This window comes from Artemia sp. Qi Xiang Cuo, chromosome 17 (genome assembly GCF_049724085.1).
Source record: "Artemia sp. Qi Xiang Cuo chromosome 17, ASM4972408v1, whole genome shotgun sequence".
In the NCBI taxonomy this organism is placed as follows: Eukaryota; Metazoa; Arthropoda; class Branchiopoda; order Anostraca; family Artemiidae; genus Artemia; species Artemia sp. Qi Xiang Cuo.
In genome coordinates, this window is record NC_142810.1 from 56,744,920 (window position 1) to 56,770,515 (window position 25,596).

General features: G+C 33.7%; 1 protein-coding gene across 1 annotated transcript in view; it reads right to left on the reverse strand.

Moving 5' to 3' along the window:
* LOC148942395 (extracellular serine/threonine protein CG31145) overlaps nucleotides 1-25,596 on the reverse strand; it is a 243,110-nt gene that overhangs the window by 23,263 nt on the left and 194,251 nt on the right. Inside the window, exon 8 of the mRNA XM_089103653.1 lies at nucleotides 12,260-12,533. Within this exon, the coding sequence (XP_088959779.1) occupies nucleotides 12,260-12,533 (274 nt within the window). The remainder of the gene's footprint in view (nucleotides 1-12,259; nucleotides 12,534-25,596) is intronic.

The following is a 25,596-nucleotide window of genomic DNA, read 5'->3' on the forward strand; positions in this document are numbered from 1 at the left end:
TATGAAAAAATTGTAAGCAAGTAACAAACTCTGTCCTGAAGTCATCTCTGGGATACATAATGCAGAAACTTCATTTAAGAAATTATCAAAAATTGTAAGTAAGTAGCAAATTCTTTCTTGAATTTGTCTCTTAGATAAACAAAAAAAAATCATTTCGTTCAAGAAATTATGACAAAATTCCAAGTAAGTAACAAACTCATTATTGTTTTCACGACTTAGATACACGATATAGAAATTTAATTCAAGAAATTATGAAAAAATTCTCAGCAAGTAACAATTTCTTTCTTGAAGTCAACTCTTGGATACACAATACGGAAATTTCATACAATAAATTATGAAAAAATTGTAAGCAAGCAACAAACTCTTTCCTGAAGTCACCTCTTGGATACACAATGCAGAAACTGCATTTAAGAAATTATCAAAAATTGTAAGTAAGTAGCAAATTCTTTCTTGAAGTTACCTCATGGATACACAACGCAGAAATTTCATTTAATAAATTATCAAAAATTGTAAGTAAGTAGCAAATTCTTTCTTGAATTCGCCTACCGGATAAATAAAAAAGACATTTCATTCAAGAATTTATGACAAAATTCTAAGCAAATAACAAGCTATTTCCTGAATCCTCCGCCTGACTTCACAATACAGATATTTCATTTTAGAAATTACGAAAAAATTGTAAGTAAGTAACAAACTTTTTCTTAAATACCCTTCCTGGAAACACAAAGCAGAAATTTCCGTAAAGAAATTATGAGAAAATTGTAAGTAATTAGAAAATTTTTTTTTGAATTCACCTGCTGGATAAACAAAAAGACATTTCGTTCAAGAAATTATTAGAAAATTCCAAGTAAGTAACAAACTCTTTATTGTTTTCACGACTTAGATATACGATGTAGAAATTTAATTCAAGAAATTATAAAAAAAGGAAAGTAAGTAACAAACTCTTTATTGATTTCACCTCTTGGATACAAAAAAAAGACATTTCATTCAAGAAATTATGACAAAATTCTAAGTAAGTAAAAAACTCATTCTTGAATTCGCCGTTTACATGCACAATACAGGAATTCATTCTATGGGACCTCTACACGTGATTAAACACGTTTTGAAACTACATGCTATTTGCTTGCCTTTCCTTGGCACCTTTCCAAACGAGCGGGGACTCCCCACTGGTTCCTACACATTGAAAAAAAGTGACCAGCACGAAAACTCCACGTTTTCAACCAGACTGGTTTTTGAAACGACACACAAACAGAGTCATAGTGAGAGAGATATCCAAAAAGTTGGGTTAATATAGGTTCACTTAGAGGGGCGCGCAACTCTAAGTGAACCTAGATTAACCCAACTTTTTGGATATCTCTCTCACTATGACTCTGTTTGTGTGTCGTGTCAAAACCAGTCTGGTTGAAAACGTGGAGTTTTCGTGCTGGTCACTTTTTTGCAATGTGTAGGAACCAGTGGGGAGTCCCCGCTCGTTTGGAAAGGTGCCAAGGAAAGGCAAGCAAATAACAGGTTGTTTCAAAACGTATTTAATCACGTTTATAGTTCCTGTATACGAAAATTTCTGTATTTCTAAAGCGAACGGCGAATTCAATAATAAGTTGTTTACTTACTTGGAACTTTGTCATAATTTTTTGAATGAAATGACTTTTTTTTGTGTAAAAGAAGTGAAATCAATAAAGAGTTTGTTACTTACTTTCCTTTTTTTATAATTTCTTGAATTAAATTTCTACATCGTATATCTAAGTCGTGAAAACAATAAAGAGTCTGTTACTTACTTGGAATTTTCTCATAATTTCTTGAACGAAATGACTTTTTGTTTATCCAGCAGGTGAATTCCAAAAACAATGTTCTAGTTACTTACAATTTTCTCATAATTTCTTTAAGGAAATTTCTGATTTATGTATCCAGGAGGGGTATTTAAGAAAGAGTTTGTTACTTGCTTACAATTTTTTCGTAATTTCTTAAATGAAATATCTGTATTGTGCATTCAGGAGGAGGATTCAGGAAACAGTTGGTTACTTACTTAGAATTTTGTCATAATTTCTTGAATTAAATGTCTTTTTTATTTATCCAGTAGGCGAATTCAAGAAAGAATTTGCTACTTATTTACAATTTTTGATAATTTCTTAAATGAAATTTCTGCGTTGTGTATCCATGAGGTAACTTCAAGAAAGGATTTGTTACTTATTTAGAATTTTGTCATAATTTCTTGAATGAAATGACTTTTTTTTGTTTATCCAAGAGGCGAATTCAAGAAAGAATTTGCTACTTATTTACAATTTTTGATAATTTCTTAAATGCAGTTTCTGCATTGTGTATCCAAGAGGTGACTTCAGGAAAGAGTTTGTTACTTGCTTACAATTTTTTCATAATTTATTGTATGAAATTTCCGTATTGAGTATCCAAGAGTTGACTTCAAGAAAGAAATTGTTACTTGCTGAGAATTTTTTCATAATTTCTTGAATTAAATTTCTATATCGTGTATCTAAGTCGTTAAAACAATAATGAGTTTGTTACTTACTTGGAATTTTGTCATAATTTCTTGAATGAAATGACTTTTTTTGTTTATCTAAGAGGCGAATTCAAGAAAGAATTTGCTACTTACTTACAATTTTTGATAATTTCTTAAATGAAGTTTCTGCATTGTGTATCCAAGAGGTGACTTCAGGAAAGAGTTTGTTACTTGCTTACAATTTTTTCATAACTTATTGAATGAAATTTCCGTATTGTGTATCCAAGAGTTGACTTCAAGAAAGAAATTGTTACTTACTGAGAATTTTTTCATAATTTCTTGAATTAAATTTCTACATCGTGTATCTAAGTCGTGAAAATAATAATGAGTTTGTTACTTACTTGGAATTTTGTCATAATTTCTTGAACGAAATGTCTTTTTGTTTATCCAGCAGGTGAATTCAAGAAAGAATTTGCTACTTACTTACAATTTTTTCATAATTTCTTTAATGAAATTTCTGCATAGTGTATCCACGAGGTGACTTCATGAAAGAGTTTGTTACTTGCTTACAATTTTTTTTCATAATTTCTTAAATGAAATTTCTGCATTGTGTATCCATGAGTTAACTTCAAGAAAGAGTTTGTTACTTACTTAGAATTTTGTCGTAATTTCTTGAATGAAATGTCTTTATTTACCCAGGTGGCGAATTCAAGAAAGAATTTGCTACTTACTTACAATTTTTTTATAATTTCTTAAATGAAATTTCTGCATTGTGTATCCATGAGGTAACTTCAAAAAAGAGTTTGTTGCTTACTTAGAATTTTGTCATAATTTCTTGAATGAAATTGAACGAAATGTCTTTTTGTTTATCCAGCAGGTGAATTCAAGAAAGAATTTGCTACTTACTTACAATTTTTTCAAAATTTCTTTAATGAAATTTCTGCATTGTGTATCCACGAGATGACTTCAAGAAAGAGTTTGTTACTTGCTTACAATTTTTTTTCATAATTTCTTAAATAAAATTTCTGCATTGTGTATCCATGAGGTAACTTCAAGAAAGAGTTTGGTACTTACTTAGAATTTTGTCGTAATTTCTTGAATGAAATTTCTTTTTTATTTACCCAAGAGGTGAATTCAAGAAATAATTTGCTACTTAATTACAATTTTTGATAATTTCTTAAATGAAATTTCTGCATTGTGTATCCAAGAGGTAACTTCAAGAAAGAGTTTGTTACTTACTTAGAATTTTGTCATAATTTCTTGAACGAAATGTCTTTTTGTTTATCCAGCAGGTGAATTCAAGAAAGAATTTGCTACTTACTTACAATTTTTTCATAGTTTCTTAAATGAAGTTTCTGCATTGTGTATCCAGGAGGTGACTTCAGGAAAGAGTTTGTTACTTGCTTATACAATTTTTTTCATAATTTCTTAAATGAAATTTCTGCATTGTGTATCCAAGAGGTAACTTCAAGAAAGAGTTTGTGACTTACTTAGAATTTTGTCATAATTTCTTGAACGAAATGTCTTTTTGTTTATCCAGCAGGTGAATTCAAGAAAGAACCATGAAATACTAAAGTTAACTTATCAAATAATAAACTCCAGGAAACAAACACCCAAGAAAATCTAAAAAACCTAGGTCTGAAAACCCTAAACTGCTAATTAACTATTCTAATTCATGATTTCAGGCACGTAAAACCACAAAATAATAAATTTAACTTCTAAAATAATAAATACCAGGATTCAAACACAAACGAAAATATAAGAAACCAAGGTCTGAAAACCCTAAACAGGTAATTAAATATTCTAATTCGTGATTTCAGGCATATAAAACCACAAAATACTAAAGTTAACTTCTCAAATAATAACAAAAACACTTCGTTTTTAATGAGCACTAAGTAAAGAAAAACCACACGGAATCAAGCAACTGAGTCTCTCAAACCCCTTAAAGCTATTTTAAAAGATACAAAAAACTACTTATTTAACACAAAAAAAACTTCGTTTTTAATGAGCACTAAGTAAAGAAAAACCACACGGAATCAGACAACTGAGTCTGTCAAACCCCTTAAAGCTCTTTTAAAAGATACAAAAACTACTTATTTAACACAAAAATTTCGTTTTTAATGAGCACTAAGTAAAGAAAAACCAAACGGAATCAGGCAACAGAGTGTCTCAAACCCTGTAAAGTTCTTTTGAAAGATACAAGAACTACTTATTTAACATAAAATTGTGTTTTTAATTGTCACAAAGTAAAGAAAAACCACTCGGAATCAAGCAACTGAGTCTCTCAAACCCCTTAAAGCTATTTTAAAAGATATAAAAACTGCTTATTTAACAAAAAAAATTCGTTTTCAATGAGCACTAAGTAAAGAAAAACCGCACGGAATCAGGCAACTGAGTCTCTCAAACCCCTTAAAGCTCTTTTAAAAGATACAAAAAACTACTTATTTAACACAAAATTTCGTTTTTAATGGGCACCAAGTAAAGAAAAACCACACGGAATCAGACAAACGAGTCTCTCAAACCCCGTAAAGCTCTTTTAAAAGATACAAGAACTACTTAACTTCTCAAATAATAAACTCCAGGAAACAAACACCCAAGAAAATCTAAAAAACCTAGGTCTTAAAACCCTAAACTGCTAATTAACTATTCTAATTCATGATTTCAGGCACGTAAAACCACAAAATACTAGAGTTAACTTTTCAAATAATAAACCCCAGTAGCCAAACACACACGAAAATCTAAAAAACATAGGTCTGAAAACCCTAAACAGGTAATTAAATATTCTAATTCATGATTTCAGGCACATAAAACCATAAAATACTAAAGTTAACTTCTCAAATAATAACACAAAAACTTCGTTTTTATTGAGCACTAAGTAAAGAAAAACCACACGGAATCAAGCAACTGAGTCTCTCAAACCCCTTAAAGCTATTTTAAAAGATACAAAAAACTACTTATTTAACAAAAAAATTTCGTTTTTAATGAGAAATAATTAAATAAAAACCACATGTAATCAGTCTAATGAGTCTCTAAAACCCCTTACAGCTATTTTAAAATATACAAAAACTACTTATTTAACACAAAAACTTCATTTTTAATGGGCACAAAATAAAGAAAAACCACACGGAATCAGACAACCGAGTCTCTCAAACCCCGTAAAGCTCTTTTAAAAGATACAAGATCTACTTATTTAACACAAAAATTTCGTTTTTAATGAGCACTAAGTAAAGAAAAACCAAACGGAATCAGGCAACAGAGTGTCTCAAACCCCGTAAAGCTCTTTTAAAAGATACAAGAACTACTTATTTAACCAACAATTTTGTTTTTAATGCGCACCAAGTAAAGAAAAACCACACGGAATCAAGCAACTGAGTCTCTCAAACCCCTTAAAGCTATTTTAAAAGATACAAAAACTACTTATTAAACACAAAAACTTCGTTTTTAATGAGCACTAAGTAAAGAAAAACCACACGGAATCAGGCAACAGAGTCTCTCAAACCCCTTAAAGCTCTTTTAAAAGATACAAAAACTACTTATTTAACACAAAAATTTCGTTTTTAATGGGCACCAAGTAAAGAAAAACCACACGGAATCAGACAACTGAGTCTCTCAAACCCCGTAAAGCTCTTTTAAAAGATACAAGAACTACTTAACTTCTCAAATAATAAACTCAAGGAAACAAACACCCAAGAAAATCTAAAAAACCTAGGTCTGAAAACCCTAAACTGCTAATTAACTATTCTAATTCATGATTTCACGCACGTAAAACCACAAAATACTTAAGTTAACTTCTCAAATAAAAAACTCCAGGAGTCAAAAACACACGAAAATCTAAAAAACCTAGGTCTGAAAACCCTAAACAGGTAATTAAATATTCTAATTCATGATTTCAGGCATGTAAAACCATAAAATACTAAAGTTAACTTCTCAAATAATAACACAAAAACTTCGTTTTAATGAGCACTAAGTAAAGAAAAACCACACGGAATCAAGCAACTGAATCTCTCAAACCCCTTAAAGCTATTTTAAAAGATACAAAAAACTACTTATTTAACACAAAAAACTTCGTTTTTAATGAGCACTAAGTAAATAAAAACCACACGTAATCACTCAAAAGATTCTCAAAAACCCATTAACGATATTTTAAAATATAAAAAAACTAATTATTTAACAAAACAACTTCTTTTTTAATGTTTACCAATTAAAGAAAAACCACAAGGAATCAGCCAACTGAGTCTCTCAAACCCCGTAAAGCTCTTTTAAAATATAAAAGAACTACTTATTTAACACACAAATATCGTTTTTAATGAGCACTAAGTAAAGAAAAACCAAACGGAATCAGGCAACAGAGTGTCTCAAACCCCTTAAATCTATTTTAAAATATACAAGAACTAATTATTTAACAAAAAATTGTGTTTTTAATGGGCACCAAGTAAATAAAAACCACATGGAATCAGGCAACTGAGTCTCTCAAACCCCTTAAATATATTTTAAAATATATAAAAACTAATTATTTAAAACAAAAAATTAGTTTTTAATGAGCACTAAGTAAAGAAAAACCACACGGAATCAGTCAACTGAGTCTCTCAAACCCCTTAAAGCTCTTTTAAAAGATACAAAAAACTACTTATTTAACACAAAAATTTCGTTTTTAATGGGCACCAAGTAAAAAAAAACCACACGGAATCAGACAACCGAGTCTCTCAAACCCCGTAAAGTTATTTTAAAAGATACAAGAACTACTTATTTACAACAAAAATTTCGTTTTTAATGAGCACTAAGTAAAGAAAAACCACACGGAATCAGTCAACAGAGTCTCTCAAATCCCTTAAAGCTATTTTAATATATACAATAACTACTTATTTAACAAAAAAATTTAGTTTTTATTGGGAAACAATTAAATCAAAACCAAACGGAATCAGTAAAGAGTCTCTCTAACCTCTAAAAGCGATTTTAACATATAAAAAAACTACTTATTTAAAACAAAAACTACGATTTTAATGATCACGAATTAAAGAAAAACGACACGGAATCAGGCAACAGAGTCTCTCAAACCCCATAAAGATATTTTAACAGATAAATAAACTACTTATTTAAAACAAAACTTCGTTTTTAATGAGCACTAAGTAAAGAAAAACCACACGGAATCAGGCAACAGAGTCTCTCAAACCCCTTAAAGCTCTTTTAACAGATACAAAAACTACTTATTTAACACAAAATACAGGCAAGCAAATAACATGGGAATTCCTATACACACAAGCAAATAACTGAGTTATTTTTACGTCACAATTTTCAACTTAAAACCATTCTAATTATAGCATCCCATTTCTCATACTTTAATTACTCGTTACGCTTTCTTAACCACCGGAAGTTTAACCTACGTAAATTAAGTTATAGACAATACTGGTTTAATCTCTTGGCAAAGGTGTAATGACCTGTAGAAATGTTTACCTACCAGAAAAACCTGTTTGGTACATAGGACTCTTAGAATCCAGACGAGCATAGGAAATTGCTATACGTCTCCGCAAATAACATGGAGATTGCTATACGTCTCCGCAAATCCAGACGAGACATACTACTTACAAATAAAAATCTGTAACTTCTAGCCTTCTTTATACTCTGGGTTTTTGGAGATTTTAGGGGTCACATTGTCCCCCCTAAATAAACTCTGCAAATTTTCACTAACTAAAGATTTTAAAGAATATAAAACCTAAAATCTAGCGGCCGACTCGTGCCCTCCATCCCCCTTCCCCAATGTAGAATGTAAGACATATCAAAGAAAACTTTTAATATCAATCCCCCAAAATATCAATAGAGTGAAGAAATAAAGATGAAATGAAAACTACCAATAATCAGCAGAAAATACGTCAAAGATGCCTCTTAAATATTTAATCCTTTGATCCATCGTCATTAGAGAAAACTCTAAGGGGAAAGAAGAGCCTCATTAGTGATTGCTGATTCGGGCCTTTGGTCATAAGCCCCAAAAGCTAGTCGCAAAGAAGGTTGAAAATTGGAGATGGAATTATAAGCAGGGAGTAAATAAATAAATGTTTTTAGGACAAAATAAAAAAAAATGGGACAATGAAGAAAAACGAGGTAAATCACAGCCAGTTAGAAAAATAAAAAATGTAGATGCTTAGGCTAAGACCTCCGCTCAGCCATATTAAGCGCAGGAAAATGAATAAAGATATAGATAAAAGTCAGAAGGAGAATATAAAATACAAACTGTGAAGAAAATAAAATAGAAGAGGCACTTTCTTAAAAAAATGATGAAAAGGAAAGAGGATAAAAATCTATGTCGAATTGCAGATTCAGGGCCGTGTCCAGGATTTTTTTTTTTGGGGGGGGGGAGTCGATCAAGAGGAGTATTTCAGAGCTTCCTGTGTAACTTTTCCGGGGAAAAGCAATATACTCTAGTCTAGGAAATGGTCAACTAAAGTTATTATAAGTGCGTTAAAGAATATGATCCGTGCCCAGGCAAAAAAAAAAGAAGCCCCAAAATTAAGTCTTTAGGCCTATATTTCCTAAACCCTAAAATAGTATTTTTTGCAACCTAGGGAAGAATGATCCTCATTCTCATTGGTTTGCCTTACAGTTTCCCCAAGATTCCAATGTTGAAAACGTGTAAACACCTTTTATATAGGCTTTTCCAAACAGGCCTCTCTCACTTCTAGATATTTTTAAGATTAGAAAAAACTCGAAAAGAACAAAAACGAGGATATATTGTCTTTAAATACCATTGTCTTTTCTTCCTTTCGATTTTTTTTATCCTGTCATGCTTAGCCAGTGTGGTCTCAGGAATTATTTTATTTAATTCTTTAATTATATATAACATATTATTTTATAAATTTTTTAAATTGATTTTATTGTGCCAAAAAGTGAAATAGTATTTTAGATTGACTTTTCCATCTTTTTTCATGATAAAAGCGCAATTGATAATTATTATAATATTAATTATTATAAATATTATAAGTGATAGGCGGGATCGAATGCAATTTTAGGCAATAAGATCTAAACCCGAGATAGGTAATCCAACTGTAAACGTTACTAGCATCGGCCTAAAAAAGAATGTTCATTTGAAAACGACAATTTAATGAGTCATCAGTATTCCCCTTAATTGACTCTGAACATTTTAACAAACATAATATTTAAAAGTAAATAAAAAATTTATAGCGTATTTGTGAGGACCAGGGAAATAATGGTCTGCCCGCTTTCCCAGACACAAATTATAAGTGTCCCCTTAAAATCATCGCATCCCCCAACCCCCCAAAAAATCTGGAAATTTCAACTTGATCCGTGCTATGAGACTAAAAAGGGTATACTTCAAAAACATCGTTAAAATCATCACCTTGTAGTGTAACCTAAAGACAGTATAGAATCTTTATAACAAGATATAATCGCTAGCAAGATATAATCGCTTGCCTTTAGGCTTCAGAAATAAAACATAAAAAAAAACCACAACCCCCCTTTTAGCATCAGAAAACAAGCGATTGATTGCAAAAGCACTTCAGAGAAACTGCCAACCATTATATACCGTCACGTGATTGTTTTCAGGTAACTGATTGGATGGGTGAAACTGATAATTATAATTATACAAAGTAAAATATAAAATAAATTTACCTAAGCAATTTTGAACAAATAAAAAAATAGCGAAAACGGATGTAATATTTTGAACAAGATCATGGACAAGAACAAAAAAGCAAACTTTAAAGAATAAAAACCCAATTATTAAATTAAAAAAACAATTGAAAAAAACATTATTTACCGAAGTAATGTTGCAAGAGTTGTTCTTCTAACAATACAGCACTGGTAAAGAGGAGCCAGAATTGGTAAAGAGGAGCCAGAAAAAAAAACAATTGAAAAAAAAATTATTTACCGAAGTAATGTTGCAAGAGTTGTTATTATAACAATACAACACTTGTAAATAGTAGACATAATTGTTAAAGATGATACCGAAAAAAAAACAATTGAAAAAAAAATTAATTACATAAGTAATGTTTCAAGAGTTGTTCTTCTAACTATACAACAATGGTAAAGAGGAGCCAGAAAAAAAACAATTGAAAAAAACATTATTTACCGAAGTAATGTTGCAAGAGTTGTTCTTCTAACAATACAACACTGGTAAAGAGGAGCCAGAAAAAAAACAATTGAAAAAAACATTATTTACCGAAGTAATGTTGCAAGAGTTGTTCTTATAACAATACAACACTGGTAAAGAGTATCCAGAAGTGGTAAAGAGGAGCCATAAAAAAAACAATTGAAAAAAACATTATTTACCGAAGTAATGTTGCAAGAGTTGTTCTTCTAACAATACAACACTGGTAAAGAGGAGCCAGAATTGGTAAAGAGGAGCCCGAAAAAAAACAATTGAAAAAAACATTATTTACCGAAGTAATGTTGCAAGAGTTGTTCTTCTAACAATACAACACTGTTAAAGAGGAGCCAGAAAAAAAACAATTGAAAAAAACATTATTTACCGAAGTAATGTTGCAAGAGTTGTTCTTCTAACAATACAACACTGGTAAAGAGGAGCCAGAAAAAAAACAATTGAAAAAAAAATTATTTACCGAAGTAATGTTGCAAGAGTTGTTCTTCTAACAATACAACACTGGTAAAGAGGAGCCAGAATTGGTAAAGAGGAGCCAGAAAAAAAAACAATTGAAAAAAAAATTATTTACCGAAGTAATGTTGCAAGAGTTGTTCTTATAACAATACAACACTGGTAAAGATGAGCCAGAATTGGTAAAGAGGAGCCAGAAAAAAAACAATTGAAAAAAACATTATTTACCGAAGTAATGTTGCAAGAGTTGTTCTTCTAACAATACAACAATGGTAAAGAGGAGCCAGAAAAAAAACAATTGAAAAAAACATTATTTACCGAAGTAATGTTTCAAGAGTTGTTCTTCTAACAATACAAAACTGGTAAAGAGGAGCCAGAAAAAAAACAATTGAAAAAAAAATTATTTACCGAATTAATGTTGCAAGAGTTGTTCTTCTAACAATACAACACTGGTAAAGAGGAGCCAGAAAAAAAACAAATGAAAAAAACATTATTTACCGAAGTAATGTTGAAAGAGTTGTTCTTCTAACAATACAACACTGGTAAAGAGGAGCCAGAATTGGTAAAGAGGAGCCCGAAAAAAAACAATTGAAAAAAACATTATTTACCGAAGTAATGTTGCAAGAGTTGTTCTTCTAACAATACAACACTGGTAAAGAGGAGCCAGAAAAAAAACAATTGAAAAAAACATTATTTACCGAAGTAATGTTGCAAGAGTTGTTCTTCTAACAATACAACACTGGTAAAGAGGAGCCAGAATTGGTAAAGAGGAGCCAGAAAAAAAACAATTTAAAAAAAAATTATTTACCGAATTAATGTTGCAAGAGTTGTTCTTCTAACAATACAACACTGGTAAAGAGGAGCCAGAATTGGTAAAGAGGAGCCAGAAAAAAAAACAATTGAAAAAAACATTATTTACCGAAGTAATGTTGCAAGAGTTGTTCTTCTAACAATACAACACTGGTAAAGAGGAGCCAGAATTGGTAAAGAGGATCCAGAAAAAAAAAAAATTGAAAAAAAAATAATTTACCGAATTAATGTTGCAAGAGTTGTTCTTCTAACAATACAACACTGGTAAAGAGGAGCCAGAATTGGTAAAGAGGAGCCCGAAAAAAAACAATTGAAAAAAACATTATTTACCGAAGTAATGTTGCAAGAGTTGTTCTTCTAACAATACAACACTGGTAAAGAGGAGCCAGAATTGGTAAAGAGGAGCCAGAAAAAAAACAATTGAAAAAAATATTATTTACCGAAGTAATGTTGCAAGAGTTGTTCTTCTAACAATACAGCACTGGTAAAGAGGAGCCAGAATTGAGATTTCATCATGCTTTGGGCGTCCAAAACCCCTTCCATGATCCAAATGTATAGGAACTGAATCATTTCCAAAAGCACGTATCGTTTCATAATGATGCCTATCCATATTCCCCATTAGGAAATCCAGTATTGCCATATCAACCAAATCGGGAAGTCTTCGTCCAGCATTATAGGGTGATATCTCTCGAATTATATCACAGTAATGATCATCTGAAAGGAATAATTATTGATATTCTAAATGAAATGCGGTGAGAAAGCTAGGTGCTTTTAAGTAAATAATTACTTTCTAAGAAATCCTTATTCTTGCTTCTTTGTAGGGGTAACAAAAACTTTTTCAATTATTACCCTCCCCCCTCAAGAAATAAAACAGCCATTATTTCCAAATCTTAGCCCCTCTGGGAAAAACAGCCTTTAAAAATAGAAACAATAGGCCTATAGTTGAAAACATTATATTTTAAACAAAATAGTATATTTTAGAAAGGATGTCTATCCATATCCCTCATTAAGGAGTCCAACATGGCGATACCAATCAAATCTGAATGTGTGAACCAAGAATTTTAGAACTACAGGGATATTGTACATATTACCATGGTTGCCCTGCGTAGGGACAAACTAGTAAAAAACAAACACTGTGAAAAAAGGTCAAGTTAGAAAAAAGTTCAATTTGAATTAGATTCAAGAATGGTAACGATGAATTCTACTACTAACTCACTGCAGCACCAAACAGCACTACTGCGGCACCATGCTGTCTAGGCCAGCACACCTACACACACTCCTTCTCAATTCTAATCGATTCAAAGCTTTCCTCTTTACACCCTCCCAATAAGTTGCAATTTCACTTAATCCTTCCCTATGGCCTCCCCCATACCATTCAGGGACTACCTGTTTTTCCTTTGACCCTAGATGGTTGCTCAAAATGGACGATCTTTGACGATCTTGTCATCCTTCATTCGCAGAGCCATCTCAACCTTTCTCTCATCATAGCTCTAGAAAGCGGGATAGACCCATATTTTTCGTCCAGTTTACTAGTTGAAATATGGTCAGTCAGACGGGTACCCAAAGGAATCCGTAGACAATATTCTAATCTTTGTCGCAGACTTTTCTTCCTTTTCTTCAAAACCTTTTTCAACTATGAAAAAAAAAACCTGGGTCTTGGTAATTCTGCTTTAACATATTCACAGCATCCAGCATCTTTACTAATAATATTACCCAAATAAGTGCTACCCATCTGATCGATGTTCTCGTTACCCGACATCGCCGCTTCAACTTCAAGTATTTTTAGTGTTCGCGACTTAGTCAGCTTCACGTTTATTTTCAAAGCAATTCTTTCTCAATGAACTTCCAAAACTTCCATTAAATATTTGTATTAATTACAGTACTCACTCAAGGGGATATGAGGGCGAGTCATCCCCATGAGCATATTTATTAGATCTTTCGTCCGTTGTGAAAAAAAAATGACCATCTGACAATTTTGATCAGATGTCATCAGGGGTTATCGTGATCAGGGTTTTCATCAGGGGTTATCGTGATCAGGGTTTTCATCAGGGGTTATCGTGATCGGGGTTTTCATCAGGGGTTATCGTGATCAGGGGTTACAGGGCTGTTGACCCTCAGTTCTTTTGACTCTTAAAAAGGGCATTAGAACGTACAATTTCCGACTGAATGAACTACTTCAAAGTTTCTAAGGCCACCCATTCTATACGAAGCGGCCAAGTTTAAAAAATTATAAAAAAAAAAATAATAAAGGCGCAGTGATCTTTACTCAGGCAGTACTACAGTGCTGCTGTCTCTGAAACAATTCGAAAGAAAGAAAATACCAGTCTTAAGTTCATGATTATCCTAAAAAAAAGTATTTTGTGGGAGTTAGAGGATAGCCACCCATGCCAGGCAACCCACCTACTGTAAGATCCTAGCTACCCATCTCTCTCCAAACTTATATGAACAATTAACCAAATTATATCTTTCAGAGGAAAAAACGTGATTACTAATAGCTCCTTCGCTTCCAATATTTAGTTTATATTATTTTTCCAGGCTTGCTGCCATGTTCGTAGCTAGGATCTTATTTCAGGGGGAAAGGTTTCCAGTTCACTTCCGAGTGGGAGCATCCAGTTACAGAAAAGACCTTTATCCTGTGAAGACCTTTATCCTGTGTTTTTATTACATGATCATATGTAGTACTTCAGTTTTGAAGAGGGAGGGGAGTCTGCCCAGAGTATTAGTGCAAAATACACAAAATAAATTGTCAAAACACAAAATGGACTCCCTTTCTACGCCTCAAAGATTACCTCAAGATAGCTATTTTGGCATTAAGCGTTTTAGTAAGGCCTTCAACTACGTTCCTTTGAGATACATCCATATGGATATTAAATAAACACAGAGAGACAATAATAGCTTTTTTTAATTAGTGGGTTTTGGGGCTCAATTTCAGTATTTCCACTTCGCGGGGATGTATTGCTTTTTTGGAGGTCAGACCTCGCACGGATTTTTTTTTATTTAAAAGCGATAAAGGGTTTTTCAAGAGAAATGTGACATGTCCAAAGATTCTTCCCAATTTTTGTATTTGCATTCTGGTTTTATACTAGTAAAAAATAAGCTGTAGAAAAAATCTAGTTCAATTCCACTCTTAGGAAAAAAAACAATTAAGATGACTAGGCCACGTTCTATGTGGCATCATATAGACATGGGCGCCCATAAGCTGAATTCCAGGGGGGGCAAACCTTGCCTAATTGGTACTTTTAATGCTATATAATAGAAATCTCACAACAAAAATATAAAAATAAGGCAGCATCATTCAGCCAGGGGGGAAAGCCCCCTGCCCCCCCCCCCCATATGGGCACCCATGCACATAGAACGTGGCATCATCAAAGCATCATATGCTCTCAAAATCGTGCTTTTCAATCAGGGGCAGGGACGGATCTAGAGCAAAATATTGGGAGGCCCAATGTGACATGGGTGCCAATGAGCAGAACCAGGGGGGGGGGGGGGGTCAGTGTGATAAAGGTTCCAATAATTGACCAAATTGACAAATTTTTTCTAAAACTTTTGAATATTCCGACACCCGGCCCGGGGTGCTGGGGGTCACCCCCGGCCCCCCTGGATCCGCCAGTGATCAGGGACTAAGCGAAGAGTATGCCGCCCAAATTGAGTAAGCAAAGGTTATAGAAACGGTTTTAAGGGAGGCTGGATAATTATGGGATTGGGGGAAGAGTCAAGCCTTGAACATAAATGGGGGAAGAGCATCTGCAGCTGTTGTTGCATTAAGGAGCTAGGTGTTGCAAGGAATTATTAGTAACAGTAATAATAGTAATGCGCCGCCAACATTGTATAATACCGTATCTGCCAACAATTGGATTTCGTTTTCTTTACTTTAAATGAACCAAGAGTTCAGTTTAGTCGTCTAGACTTTTTCAGAATCTACGGAACATGTGGTAACGCAGTGGATAGATCTCTGCTTGGCAATACGAGGTCGTAGGTTCAAGACACCCAAGGCTTGCTACCTGCCCTTGTAAAGAAGACGTGGCAACTGAAACATCGACAACTGTCAATGACCTAGCTCCTAGGTGCCACCAATGGCTCCATAGCATCTATCTTATTATATCGGAGTTATGAATCGGGATTCTGGGAGACGAACCAAGCTACTTAGAATTTTGAAAATTCGAAGATAGATGTCATTTCCCATCTTGTACATATTGACGGCTAAATAACAAGTCGTTTTATCCGCATTAGAGGACGGCAAATCTAATATTTTTTGTAATGAGCATTGAGTACCTTCAATCCGATAATATGTAAAGAACATAATTTCCCTTTTATCAATAAAATCGTAAGAAAAAACTACTACTAATAATAATAATAATAATAACTCACTGCAACACCAAGCCACCTGATACCGACACAACTACGCACGCTCCTCCTCTATCGCCTCTTTTCAATACCTCCCTAAGAAGTTTCTTAGGGAGGTTTCAAAACCTCCTTAAAAAGTCTCTTCACACCTTTCTAAGAAGTTTCTATTTCCCTTTGTTCTTTGAAAATTGCGTTTCGAAAAACCGCAAAACACGAATGAGTTTTTTGAAGCTACGAGAAATTATTCAGACAATATTGAATTTTTGGGTACTTAGCTGTTATAACCATCCCACTCAAGTTCTTCGTCTGAGAGAACCGGTTTCTTTCTGTAGTTTCTGTCAACTTAGCGTGAGAGGGTGTATATACACAAATACACTAAAATGTAGGTATGTTTTAATTAAATATTTTAGTTGGTATTTTGCCTAGCTTTATTTTTTGAGTGTGGTGGCTATAACAGATAAGTACCAATCTTTGAGATTTTGGAGGAGACGGCTTGAAAGGTGAGGTCGGAGAATTCCTTCTGGCAAGAACAGGGTCAAAAAGAGAAACTAGTAGATTTTTAAGTTACTATTTTGAAAATTTCTGGATGAGACTGTTGGAAAATTCTCGGGGGGGGGGGGGGTAATTCGTTTTACTTAGGGCCAAAAGTAATTTAGTAGATCCTAAAACTGACGGTACAAACTCCTCGAGCAGCCATAAACTGCTGATCTATCGCACTACGAATTCGAAATGAAGAGACCTGGCACCGCTGCCATGCCAATGCACTTGAACTCTCAAACGCAAAAAACATCAAGAGTTGCCAAACCTGATGCCAGAGATAACAAGAGGGGCCAAACAGCAAATGCGGTTTGTACTGGTATCCCAGCGCTAGTGTCTTTCCACAAAAATCTTACTTTCTATGCAACTATGCATAATGATTACGGTAGCTATTAACTAATTTCAGCAGCGCGTTTACGCCCCCCCCCCCTTCAAAAAAAAAATACCACGCAATTTTTAGAAGACCTCGATGTCTTACTTACTGCACTTGCCTCAATGTTCTCTTTTTATTCTTCGCTAATCTATTTTATAGATATTTTTAAAGGAATTTGCGAATTTATACTTTGCAATACTGACAATAATAACTTATCATTTATAAATAATATATTATAGCTTACGATAGAATGTAAAATAGTATATTTTATTTAACTGTGATTATTGATTTAATTAAGTAATTGATCAATTTTAATTAATTAAATTTAATGAATTATTTTTAATTACAATGTAAATAATAATTTATATGAATTTATAATATATTGTATATCTTAATGAGTTTTTAAGCTACATGTGTCCTTTTCAAATTGAAACAAAATCTGACCAAAAAACTTATAATCACCTCCATATGGCTGTGCAAATTCTCTAATGGCAAATTGAATGCGTATGGCAGAACAGGGACTTTTGAGGTTTGTGTGAAAGAGTATGAGTAACCTATAAGGGTAGGAACTGGCACTAGTGGCAAAAACATCAACGCCATCTAGCGTTTGGCGTCACTTAGACAGTCAGACTGTCTCCAAATTATGGAGACAGTCTCCTAATTTATGCCCTGGGGGCATATAAGGATTTTATAGAAAATTTTGTCGTAGAAACGTCAAAAAAGGCTCAATCGATTGGAAATTGAAATGGCTAGTGTCTTTTTAATATTCGAAAGTAATTGGAGGGCAACTAACCCCCCTCCCACGCCCACCATTTTCCCAAACACATAGGCTACAATCAAAATTTTATGATAGCCATTTTTTCAACGTAGTTGAAAGTTCTGAAAATTAGGTCTTTGAGGATGACATCACCCCCCCCCCACCCCCACAGAGACCTCAGGGCAAGGGTTGTAAGTTATGCCCAGAGGATATACGAGTAAGGTTTATATAGAAAGCATTGTGGTAAAAACTTCAAAAAGGGCTCACACGATCGAAAATTGAGAGAGCTAGTGCTCTTTTTAGCAGTCAAAAGTGATTGAAGGGCAACTAATCCCCTTCTCCCGCCCACAATTTCCCCAAACACATCGAATCAAAATTTTGAGATATTCATTTTATTAAACGTAGTTGAAAGTTCTGGATATCAGGTCTTTGAGGATGACAACCTCCTCCCCCCTCCACCCTCAGGACAAGGGTTGTAAGTTATGCCCTGGGGGCATATGAGGTTTTTATAGAAAACATTTTGTCGTAGAAACTTCAAAAACGGCTCATTCGATTGAAAATTGAAAGGGCTACTGCCCTTTTTAACAGTCAAAGTGAACGGAGAGAAACTAAACCCCCTCTCACGCCCACCATTTTCCTTAACACATTCAATCAAAGTTTTGAGATAGTCATTTTGTTCAACGTAGTTGAAAGGTCCAGAAATTGTGTCTTTGAGGATGACACACCCCCAGATCCTCCAAGGACAAAGGTTGTGTTATGCCCTGGGGGCATATAAAGTTTTTATAAATAGCGTTGTCGTAGAAACTTCAAAAGGGGCTTAAAAAAAATCTTTAAATGTTTTTACTTTTATAACTTTAAGAAATAAAAAATTAATTAATATTTTAAGGAACAAATATCAGCACATGTATATTAAATTGAAAATGCAAATTTTTTTCAGTAAATTCATTTGAAGTTTTCAGTAAAGTACAAATTATATTCTGGCTTTTAGAAAGCATGGGATTTAGAACCCTACTTATATTCATTTCTCCTCGTTTTGAGTTTTGACCCTGTTATTTATTTTAATTTCTGTTTGTTTTGGGTTTCATTTATTTATTGATACTGGTCTGTGATAGTTGTATGCTTGGTAGATTCTTTGATTCTATTTTTGGTTTAATAGAGTTCTTTACTTTCTTAAAAAAAATTTTTTTGTGGAATTTTTTTTTTTTACTTATTCATTAGTAAAGACGGCGGGAGCAGTGAAGATGTATAACAGCCGAGGCTCAGGGTGTTTTTTCACAGTCAAAATAGTCTAGAAGAATAGAAAGAGAAATCTGCAAACCAAGATTAGAATATTGGAAGCTACAGTGATGACAGTGGTCAAATATGGCTCTGAAGCTTGGGCGTTTCGAAAAGCGGATGAAGATTTGATAGACGTTTTCTAAAGAAATTGCCTACGGATTGTTTTGGGTACCCGAATGACTGACCGTATTTCAAACAATAGGCTGTACGAAAAGTGTGGTTCAGTCATGCTTTCTAGGGCTATAGTGAGAGAAAGGCTGAGAGGGCTAGGATATGTTCTGCGGATGAAGGATGACAGGTAGTCGAATAATGCCTTTTCGGCCAACTGTTTAGGGCAAAACGGAAAGCAGGTCATCCGTGGTTGGGGTGGGAGGATGTAATAAGGAAAGATCTAAGGGAAATGGGAACTTCCTGTAAGGGTGTAAAGAGGAAGGCTTTGAATAGATTGGGATGGAGGAAGAGCGTGCGTAGCTGTGTTGAGCTCAGGCGTTGGTGCTGCGGTGAGTTGCTAGTGGTAGTAGTAGTAGTTTAGGAAATGCGATAAAAACCCTAACCACTTTCTATCAAAACGTTAATTTCTTAAGATATATGTTTTATATAGAGGGATGTAGTACGTTTATGTTTACACCATTTCATTTAGTATATTTTACACTTATGTAAGACTATAACGGAGGGGGTTCAGTCCTCCAACCATATTCAGAATCACAAAAATACAGAATCTGTGGTTATTTCGAGGTACTTGTTAAATTACTCAGAACACACTCAAGTTCTTGATCTGAATGTAAGATCTGAGAAAACCGGTTTCATAGCCACAAAGACAAGTGACGGGCGACAGAATGCATTGGACTTATATAATTTGGGCTCTATATTTGCAAATTAAGACGGGGGGAAGAAATTATTCTGCATATTATGAAGCAAGAATTATTTTCTAACTTCACGCTGTCCAAATATTTTACTTCCAACCCTCCTAATGTGCAAATATAAAGCCCAGATTGTATAACTCCAATTCATTCTGTTACCCAAGTAAGACACTGGAATGAAACTTGTTTTTACAGATCTGTATATAACAATTCTTGAGTGTATTCTGAATAATTCACAAGTAACTTTTTGAAGTTGAAGTTAGCCCCCCCCCCCCGTCCATAAACATACTCATTAGAGTTCTGTTCGATTCTATTTATGATTCAAACGTTCGTAAGAGTGTAAGGTTTTCCGTGTTTGGTTTCTTCTTGTATATTATTTATAAATTTAATTTTGTTTCTATTGGCTCAGGGAACAAGAAAGTCCTGATTTTTCGTTTAACTTTCGCTGCTGCTTTATCTGTTGTACTTCTTTGAGACATGTTTTTATAGAAAAACTAAAAAATCATGGGACAAGAAAAGCCAGATAATATCTTCATTGTGTTTTGCATTTATATTCTTCTTGATTTCAGGCAGAATTGAACATTTTTTTTTTTTTTATTTGAAGAAGAAATGTGATGGAATAAAAGGCGTAGGCATTACTTCAATATATATATATATATATATATATATATATATATATATATATATATATATATATATATATATATATATATATATATATATATATATATATATATATATATATATATATATATATATATATATATATATACATAAAAGGGAGGGGTCAAGTAAAATTGCCCAATATATTGATTTAAAAATAAAATGGGCAAATTTCAAGAAATTTAAAACAGCATGAGATGCCATGGATATTGAGACTCTAATCTTTTATAAACGTAAATTTCAGACATAAAAATACGTAATGTTTAAGCCAGGTGTAGCCAGCACGTGGAGTTAGACTAGGTAGCACCCAATGCACATAACACCTAGGTAGAACCCCATAAGACCCCTTTACAAATTTTAGAAAAACGGTTGAAGTTTCCTTTCTTAGGGAGTCCTGTACATCAATCTTTGAGCTGTTGTTTTCCTCTCCCCTCTCTGTTAGCGAGTATAAAATTGGAAATTCTTCTGTACAAGTTGAAAAAAAACGGGGGGGGGGAGAGGTTCAAGCCAGGTACCCCCTCTGCCTGGATACGGTCCTGAGTGGAAGCACTAGTAGCCTCTCCACTAGTAACAATGGTACTAGTAACAATGGTACTCTTAAAGTAGCAATGGTATCAAATAAAAAATATTTGTTGCTTCCCAAACTAATCTCAGGTCTATTAGTTCCTGAAAATTGCTAAGTTCTAAGATTAGCCTATTAGCCTTCTTAGTCTACTCCCCCCCCCCTACATTGTTTCTTTATCCTTCTATTTAAAAAAAAGAATAGATTTTGTTGCTAAAGTATCCAGGATACCAAAATAAAACATTTAAACCCCCTGGACAACCCCTTCAGTCTATTCAAACCCGAAAACCAAGATGGATTTTTAGTGGGAAGATATAGCTGCTAGAAATTTAATTATTTAGTGAAAATTATTCTCATTTACACCCTGCAGATGGGGTTGATACTTTTCAAGGAAGGGCGAATGTTCAACCAGATCTATATCGTCAGAATGACACAAGAGGTTGGCGGTAAGTAAGGTAAGTCCTCCGTCCCTCTGCTTGAAAGACAATAAGACATGATATATGTATGATATTGTACATGAATGTATCACTATATTGCAAGTTAATATAGGAATGATGTGGCAGGACCATTAAAGATATTAAAGTTTTTTTGGCGGGGCGTGGGGGGGGGGGAGGTTAAAGACACGTTTTAGCCCCAGTATTTCGCATCAATCTTGAAGCTGAAGTGTTACTCTCTCCTCTCTGTTAGCAGATATGAATCAACCATCGTTGCCTTGTGCTTATTGGCCTTGTGCTATTGTGCTATGTGCTTATTTGTTCTATTGTCTTGTGCTTATTAGAGGCTTCTTTTTCTTAAAAGATAGACAAACAACAAGTTTCGGAATAGCTACCTAACCTCGCTCTTTGCCTTAACAGCAGCAGCAATGTTCTCGTTCATATCAATAACCACTTCCTTTGGTACTTAATAAGAATCCGGTAAAACATGCGAGAAAGACCGCATCGAAATCTCAAAGAAACTAATGAAAAACAGGTTTCCGCTGCCTAGTGAGGGATTGCTCACTCTGTGAAAGATATTTAAACTTTAGTTTTTTGGGGTTTAAGAGGCAAAAAAAGGTACCTAAGTTGTTAGGTTACGTATTTAATATATGCTATGCTTTACCCCCCCCCCCCTCCCATCCCCTAATGTGAAAATATATAGCCCAAATTTGTTCATAAACTATTATATTTTCATCCTATTTTGTTTTACTTCATTAGCATTAACGAAACTTCACTTCTCGCGTGTATACCGGATTCTTAATAAGTACCCTTTCCTTTACTAGAGCTTTTCTATCTACACAATAAAATGGTTCTTGATAATCCATAAAACACAGGACTGAAGTGGATCCAGGGGACGGGGGTTACCGGGTTTCAGCCCCGTCAACGAACTTCCTGTCTGAGTGGTAAAAAAGTAACAAAAACAGACATAAATACATTTGTTATGCATTTCAAAAGTTTTTACCCCCCCCCCCCCCACAACGAAAATCATGAATACATCCTTTTTAAAGGGGTCTAATAATTCGGTACTGTTCTATTAGCTGACCAACACGCTGAAATATTGTATAGCGAACATAATAAAAGAAACTAGTCAAGCAGGTTTTTTCAACGAAGAATTCTTATGCAGAGCATTGCAAACTGTGGTTTCTCAATCCGTTTACAATATTTAAACTTCAGTATTTTTGGGGTTGAAGGGGCAAAAAAAGGTATCTTGGATAGGTTACGTATTTAATATATGCTATGCTTTACCCCCCCCCCCCAAAAGTGCAAATATATAGCCGAAATTTATTTCTAAACTAGCCTATTATATTTTCATCATAATTTTGTTTTATTTCATTAGCATTAACCGAACTTCACATCTCGCGTGTTGCCCGGCTAATAGAACAGTACCAATTATTCATACGCATCTTTTAATTTAGGAGTGAATATCCGACCGCAATGCCAAGATGAACCGCAAAAATGAATAAACCAAACTAATTAGTTAAGATGGATAATGATTTTTGTCCGTAAAAATCAAAACATTAATGGTCTATGGATTACCAAATTTGCAATTTTTTTAAATTCGCCTGCTACTATCAAAAACTACAGTTTGATTTTCCTAGTTTACCGTTAAGGACAAATTAAGCATAAATGCCAAGCACTCACTCGAACACAAAAACAAATTCACATAATTTGAAAATAATCTTCAATAAGGTCTTAATTACTAAAAAGTCCTCCAAATTCCGACAAAGGCCCTTTAAATAAAATCTTCAAGATTTAGTAATTAAGACAAAATAATTATCTTATTTTAAAATGAAGCAAAGTTAGGGATCACGCAATGTTTCAATTGAAGATATATATGAAAAAAGACCGTTTCTGTTGACGATAAATGACGTTCTATAAGTCGTAGATATGGGAGAAAGCCCGGATTGAGGGAAAGAAAACTATTCTCAGTATTTAAAAATAACAGTAAGGAATTTTGTCGCCTTCCGTGCATCAGAAAACGGTGAAATCAATTTAAGCAAATCTTGCTCCATTTGTCATTTTCATTCGTTTTTGACAGGTAGATAGAGCTAAATTTAATGAAATAACCGTATTGCAAAAAAAGAAATCCAAAACATACCAAGGACAGTGAAAATAAAATCGGTACTTGTCTATTATATAAAACACACTCGAGAAGTGAAGTTTGGTAACAATAAAATATGACGAAAATAGAATACTGTATTAGTAAAATTGCCAAGGTCATTTGTGAATTATTAAATTGGGAGCTTCAGCGTCGGCTGACCGTCTCAAAGACAAAGAAAAGTTCATTATTAACGCGATTCTTACCTAGTTCATTTTAGTTTATTATTAACGTGGTTCTTCGGAACACCGGTTAATTTGCTTTGACTAATGACAGAACATACCGTCTAACTATGAATGTTCAAGAATTATTTCAGATTGTTGGATTGGCTACAAAAAAACTGAACTGGAACAGGCAGACTTCATTCGTTAGAAAGTGAGCTATAAAAACACTTTTGTCAACTCAAAAATTGGCATCTCTACCCAAAAAGTAGAGGGAATGTGGGGTTCCGCAAAGTGGAGGAACAACGGAACCGAAGTACATCCCACCATCATTTATATTCATACTTAGTAGAGTACATTTGGCTGGTGGCAGTAAAGGCAGAAGGCCGCGTTCATTTTAACGTGATTCTTGAGGACATTTCTGCGTTCTGGGAGCATATTTCCAAGTAGTAGTTTCCACAATTTTGCTAATAAAGTATTCCATTTTCATCATATTTTTTTTCATTAGGTTAAACAGGTTTGTTTAGGCTACATATTTAATATATGCGGCGCTTTACACCCCCCCCCCACTAATGTGCAAATATATAGCCGAAATTTGTTTCAAACTATTATTTTTTCATTATAATTTTGTTTTATTTCATTAGCATTCAACAAACTTCACTTCTCGAGTGTGTTTCATATAATAGACAAGTACCAAAAAATAATAATAGGAGCAGTCGAGAATTCCGTGTTTAATGAAATAGGCTTAAAACTGCAACTGTACATCTCTTGGTAGTATACTAGATAATAGTTCATTTTGGTTCATCATCAATTTTGTCAGTCATAAGGATCTCTTGCAGTAGGTTTTAACAAAAGTTTTGTTTAGACTTTAAATTTACAGATGTGTAAAAGTAACCTTCAGCAAGAATATAACCTGCAACCTTCAAAGTAGATATCCAACAAACTATCCCCTGTAACACACAGGCTTTCAATAACCTTATTTTACAATCGTTTGCGTTATTATAACGAACTGTATAGTAAGAGCGACTCATCTCAATAGTAACCGAAACTCTAAAAAACGGAATTTTGATACCAATAGATACCTCAAAAGAATCGGATTTTTATGATGATTTTAGTCCTACCCATCAAAAGCTACGAGCCTGAGAATATTTTGCCTTATTTTCAAAAAAAGGGGAAACACCCCTTAAAAGTCACAGAATCTTAATGAAAATGACACCATAAGATTCAGCGTATCAGAGCACCTAACTGTAGAGGTTTCAAGCTCCTATCTCAAAAAATGTGAAATTTTGTATTTTTTGCCAGAATAAAGATCACAGCGGGGTGTTGATTTTTTTTTTTTTTGCAGGGGTGATCGTATCGACCCAGTGGTCCTAGAATATCACTCATTCGAACGAAAATTAAAAGTTTTAGTGCCTTTTTTAATAAAAAAAACAAATTTAATGAAATCAAAAACTTCTTATTTACATTCCACTAAAAACTGCATTTTTATTGCCAATCTTGATGAATGCCCGTATGCTTACCATTGTTACTACTGCTTACCATTGTTACCATTACAATGTTACCAATGTTATCACTGCTTACCACTAGTATGCTTACCATTGAACCATCGGAGACTTAGGAAAAATAAGTTACATATAGTCACATTGAAAAGGGGACTGTTGAAAAGAT